The 5,936-nt window shown below is 36.7% G+C and overlaps 1 protein-coding gene across 1 annotated transcript; it reads right to left on the reverse strand.

Annotated features, from left to right (window-relative positions):
- Positions 1 to 703: 703 nt before the first annotated feature.
- On the reverse strand, positions 704 to 5,687 carry LOC103979193 (peptidyl-prolyl cis-trans isomerase CYP23). The gene is made up of 8 exons (XM_009395255.3): positions 5,523 to 5,687; positions 3,953 to 4,066; positions 3,715 to 3,863; positions 2,846 to 2,918; positions 2,665 to 2,754; positions 2,223 to 2,262; positions 1,255 to 1,337; positions 704 to 1,174 (listed from the first exon to the last, which is right to left on the reverse strand). Exons 1-8 carry the CDS (start codon positions 5,637 to 5,639, stop codon positions 1,154 to 1,156), a joined length of 687 nt encoding a protein of 228 aa, XP_009393530.2. The 5' UTR covers positions 5,640 to 5,687; the 3' UTR covers positions 704 to 1,153.
- Positions 5,688 to 5,936: the final 249 nt, after the last annotated feature.

Below are 5,936 nucleotides of genomic sequence, written 5' to 3' on the forward strand. Positions count from 1 at the left end.
CGGTACAGATGCAAGCATTTAGGGTCGTATCTCTGACACTATTTCATTCATGCATTATACAAGAGAAACCAAAGTTAGTAGCTAACTGTTCCCAAGCAAAGAGCTGTTACACAGCTCAAGTATGATCTGGAACATTTCAAATGCATGTATCGGTTTGGTTGGGAGCCGACATTGTCAGCTGTTTTCTATCCCTATGAACCTATAAAGCACCGGGATAAGGCAATTTGATGGCCATGGCACCAAGGCAATCATCTTGCCCATCATTGGGGCTATCAATTAAGAGCAGAAGCTTCTCCTCAAAGATGAGATTACCGATGGTTGCTTAATTTATGGCCACTGTTAGTCACACAAGGGGTTGTTGCTGACAACAAGAGTATGTCAATTATACATTGTGATATCATGCTACATAAGGATATTATCACGAGCTTTCAGCCAAGTATTACACCCCCAAAAGAACCGGGGAAGCACAACTTGCTGATGACGAATCTAACTCTTTATTTTGAAGCAAAAAATCTTGAGCCACAAAGATGGGAGGCACGCAATCAAAATGCCAAGAGACTAATTTCACAGTTGGGTGCTCTGGAATCATGTGACACGGAGGAGATCAAGTGGTGTTTCTTTAGAGCACCATGTTGTTTTGACACTTCAACCAAACCTAACTAGATGGCCAAAGCTCTTGTGGGGGAATATGAGCCACTGAAAATTACAAAACCAGGCATATATATATATATAATTTTTTAGGTAACCACAAGCCTTCTAGTTCATCTGACCTCTAATCTCTTCCAGACTCCTTGAAGAATACACACATCACAAGCAAGATCATTCCAGATATGAGTGACCAAGCCTAATATATCTTCCTTTCTGCACTACAACCTTTTTACACTGGTCACTTACACGAAAAACCGTGCAGAACATTCAGGAAGCAAACGGCCACACATTTAGGGTCGTAATTAACACTTGATTTACCAAGTTGCGGCTGTGTTCCACCATGCATTAACTCTTGATTCCATTAAAATCTTAACAATAGAGCAATCATCGTTAGTTTTTCTTTTTTAAATCCATTACTGCAAATAAAAAAGCTCTTGATATATATATCAACCAGTGAGTTTGCCCTGTCAGATACTTTAGTCATCTACACATACCTCTGGCCCATTTACGGGAGGCATTTCATTCTCTGCAAATTAGACAAAGAAGAACAATAATCAAATGAAAGATTCTTTAGGTTTAGTCAACACCCAAATATTTTTCACCCACCTGTCTTTCAACTTCGATTAAAGATTCAGAAAGTCTTCTCTTGAGGTTTTCCTTTTCCCATTCACAATTCTCTACCCTGGTATCTAGAAGATAGAGATAAAACAATAATACCAGAAAATTAGACAGAAATAATAAAAGAAAATAAACAGTGTAATTTCACATGGAGAATAAGCTGATCCAGTATAAGCTAAAATTCCTAACTAAACTACTGCAACCACTTGATTTCAACATCTAATCACATAACCACAAGAATAGGATTGTAAGTCCTGGACATGTAAGGAGGTGCTGCAAATGAGATTACACCTGAAATGACAGTAACATGCAACCAGTTGAAGAGGAATCTGTTGCAAAAAAAAAGTATATTTTTTGCAAATATAGAGAGATTTCCTTTTCACCATATAAAGGACAGTTGATCAGAGAGTTTGTGGTAACTCTTTTACAAAGGAACAGAAACCTATGAAAAATTGAGTTAAAACTAGGAAGACAACAACCAAAATGGTTAGACGTGTTTGTTCCAACTTTAAGCATGAACTTTAAAATTCAGTTTTAGTGATGTTAGAACATATAATCAACAAACAACAGGCAATCAACAAACAGGATAATTTCATAAAATAGATATCAACCAATGTCAAACAGGTGATCATGGTATTCTAATGCTTATGGAACTGACTGATCAAGATCCAAGTCCATGCCAATCATCAATTTCTAAAGAAAGCCAGTAAACTACAGAATGCAGTTCAAGTACATAGCCTCAGGACAAGAGGCTACTCTTATTTTGCCAAAGAAAAAAAATGAAACTCAGAAAAAATATTAAAAGAACCAACAGATGATATGATCAAGCATACTTTAATGTGATACTATCAAAAAGCGGAAACCGGTTCATCAGAATTCTATCGTTCATTCCTTTAACAACATTGAGATATATGTGCTTCTGAACAATGTGAGGTAGAAAAATTGATCATCCTCACCATAATAATAAGTTGAGAAGATGGTGATGCGCTCCGTAGGCTGCAAAAGCAAGAATGACTTCAGTACACAAACAGGAAAAATAGAAACAACACTAAGTAGTACATAAGAAAGCCATAGTTATAATGTAAAACTGGTGACCGGACATGCAGCTCCAGCTATTTGGTGCTTTTTACGTACCATGTTCAGCATGCCTGCACTTACCACACAACTACAGGATTTTCATCAAAGAAAACATAGCAGAAGAATCTAGGAGTCACAAATAGAGGTAAGCATATATTTGGTTCAGTCAATGATGTGCCTACAAATAGTGAGTACATGTACAACAGCAATGAATAGACAGGGTTGAGGGGTAAGGTTGGTCGTTTGAACAATGTTTAGTAGAGAAAAGGTTGCGATTGGCCAGATACTTGGATTACCGAGTGGTTAACTCGGAAAACTTACCATGACAAAGATCCCTTCACGTCGAGTAGGAAGCTCTTCCAGTTTTTTTAATGTATCATCACCTTTAGTCACCCTTCCGAAAATGGCATACTACATTATTGCATGTCAGAAAAATGTCAGTGTAGGAAGAACTTTTCAGTTTGAAATTCAGATATATAAGCAACCAACAAGCATGCAATACCTGGCCATCAAGGTGAGGTGCATCGCCTAAAAGAATAGAAAAAGAAGATGAAGCACTATCTGGATCAGAGTACCTAGAGGAAAGGAAGACTTAAAACTCAGCAAAAGGCTCATATGCAAGGGCAGAAAAGCTTCCATTTACATATTTCAGAATAAAGCAGTCTATTCAAAGTTAATAACCACTTGCATCATCGTTACCATTTATAAGACCTAATAGATATTTTCACAGGGAGGTTTCAGACACTTTCTAGAATATAGTCTTCTAGTGCAGTTGAACAGAATTTAAATTACTGTTCTTATGCATATTCTATCTTGCTAATTGTGAAATTCTCTGTAGAAAATATCTTATCTTATTTGCAGCTTTGACTCTAATAGTCATAGATATAACAGTCCAAGGTACATAACCATGATATAAAGCAATCTAGGGAACCGATCCATTGATAAGGAAGACTACCATAGTGTATGGTTATAGGCTGAAAAAACATTACTTTGATTTGACAAACTGACATGAAAATTTTGGATATCTACCAGATCCAACGCAAATATTTTGATGCTAATTGATGACTAGTAAAACTTAAGATCATCCCCTTTGGACTCATAGTAATAGCAAAATTGGTATTCATCCTCTAGAGTGGTCCAAAAATTAAAACCTTTCAGTCCATGTATCATTTTAAGATAACATGATAATGGTTAGAAAATGATAACAAGATAACACATTTATATTCTAACTAAAAGAAAGAAAAAAACCCTGCAATAAAGTTAATAATCCCAATAGAGACAATCACAGACACATATACAAGCCAAAGGCAATTGATGACAGATCTCAATGAATCTTAGGATCAAATAGCCATTATATATTAAGAAAGTTACCTTCCCATTGAAAGAATGCCTCTCACATGTTTGACACTACTAAATTCACCTACAACAGTTTTCTCAGCTTCCAACCTTTGCTCTTCATTCATTGGAGAAGTTCTGCCTCCTACAACATCAGCCACTTGTGCAACAAAACCTTTATCCACCTGTCAAGATTGACAGTCAACTTTACTGTGAAAGATTAAATATTTTATTGTTGTATTGACATAAGAAAATTAAGCGTTATGACCACTACCCGGAAGAAGTGGTTTGTGTTATAGCAACCAAGCCGCACAAGTTTGAAGATATGCTTGACAGTTTTGGGGGCCACATGAGGAAAAAAACCAAATTCAATGTCACCATAAGCTGTCTGCACATAAGGCGCAATGTTATATAGTTATATAAAACATATCCTGAACAACATTGAATCATCAAATTTTCAAAATTTATAATTTAAAACTTGGAAAAAACTGGTTGTGAGACATTCAAAAAGGTTAGTGGTGTAGGCAAAGTTTCTTCTTAAAAAAGAAGGTACAATCTAACATACATAGTTATATGGCCAAATCATTCCACAGCATATTATTATCAAGAAAGACCAGAAGTTGTACATTAATCGGCCAATCAGTGTCTCCCCTAACAGTAGGAGCACTGTACATAAGACGCCATACTCTCTAGGTGCTTCCAAAGCCATGTTTCTTTAGATATTGTTCCTGACCTTTCCTCCTGAGCTAAACTCATTCCAAATGTTGACCGAAGCTTCACTCAGCTCCAAAATGGCAAAGGAATAATATTTTAGAAGCCAAAGTATTCATTTAACTTAAAATTGTTGAAGACTCCAAAGCAACAAATGGCACAAAGCAGAAATGTTTTATGACCTCCGCAACTATTCAAGGTTAACCATGTAAATTATTATCTTTTTTTACATTATATTCAGTAGATTATTCCTTCTCTTCCTTAGCACCGATCATAAAATCATCCAAAAATATTTAGGTTAGGCCATTCTCTTTTTAGCTTCAGAAGGCTTAGGATACATCTATTCATGAGATTTCAAAAACTTCCATGAGGCTCGAAACAGTAACTAAATTGGCTTTGAATACCTCATTCCTTCACTATTTCTGATTGTGCATCACTGCACAATGCCCGTCTGACAAACCATCAATGTTCTCACTAGACATCTATTCTATTCGTCTTAACTCTGTTATTATACCATGAGAGATCATAACAAATATTGCCATGCCCCTCTCGGGCAAACCACCAACGTTCCCACCAAACCTATTCTATTTGTCTTAACTCTGTCATAATGCCATGAAATCATAACAAAGATTGGTTAAACAGTTTTAAGCTTCATCAGGTGAATACAAATTTTCTTGTTTCATATCTTCTCTGCCTAACTAATTTTCTGAGTCGTACTTGCAGAATATCTCGTTCAATGTAACTTCCCTACATCCACGCAACGAAGTAAAAGAGAATTTACGCGTCCAAAGTGTTCGTGATGAACAATCACAACCAATTAATTGTTAGTACACATCAATTTCATAAGCGAGAAATAGCGAACCCATGCAGCAGCATCATCGGATCGCACGCATCAGCAAAAAGCCTATCTGAGAAACCCTGAACTAAGATCAGGAAAGTCGATTGTTCCGTCTCCCAAGAGCACAACCGATCCCAAGAACCCCAAGAATCTAACCTTAACCGCGAGATCTCAGATCAAACACATTATTACCCTGACCTAAAAAATGCGGTAAATCATTCAGATTCCAACAACGCTGAGATTTCCAAGATTCAATTGACTAGGACAATCACGAAGTGGATGGAGCGAGAAGAACCTGGAAGACGACGCGGGCGGTTCCGAGATCTGTATCGAGGGAGGAGACGGCTCGACCGAAGTCGGAGAAGGAGAGGGAGAGGAGAAGGAGAAGGGAGGCGAAGCATCGGATCCCCATCGCCGTCCGTCGAATCCCTCCCCCCTTTCTTGATATCTTCCCTCTTTTAACGCCTTTTACATGTTGCCTCGTATACATGTATCTATACGTATACATATGTATTCGTACACATGTGTATACTTCACTTATTTATGCACTTTATTAATATTCCTGTGAATATTAAGGAATATAATGCGTATTAATTCCTTTTATCAAAAGGTTAATTGTTAAACTAAACTAATATTATTTATTTTTTTCAAATACTAATCAATTATTTATTTTTGTATAAACTAATAGGCCTTTTTTTCAAGTAATTTA

This window comes from Musa acuminata, chromosome BXJ2-3, assembly GCF_036884655.1.
Source record: "Musa acuminata AAA Group cultivar baxijiao chromosome BXJ2-3, Cavendish_Baxijiao_AAA, whole genome shotgun sequence".
Classification (NCBI taxonomy): domain Eukaryota; kingdom Viridiplantae; phylum Streptophyta; class Magnoliopsida; order Zingiberales; family Musaceae; genus Musa; species Musa acuminata.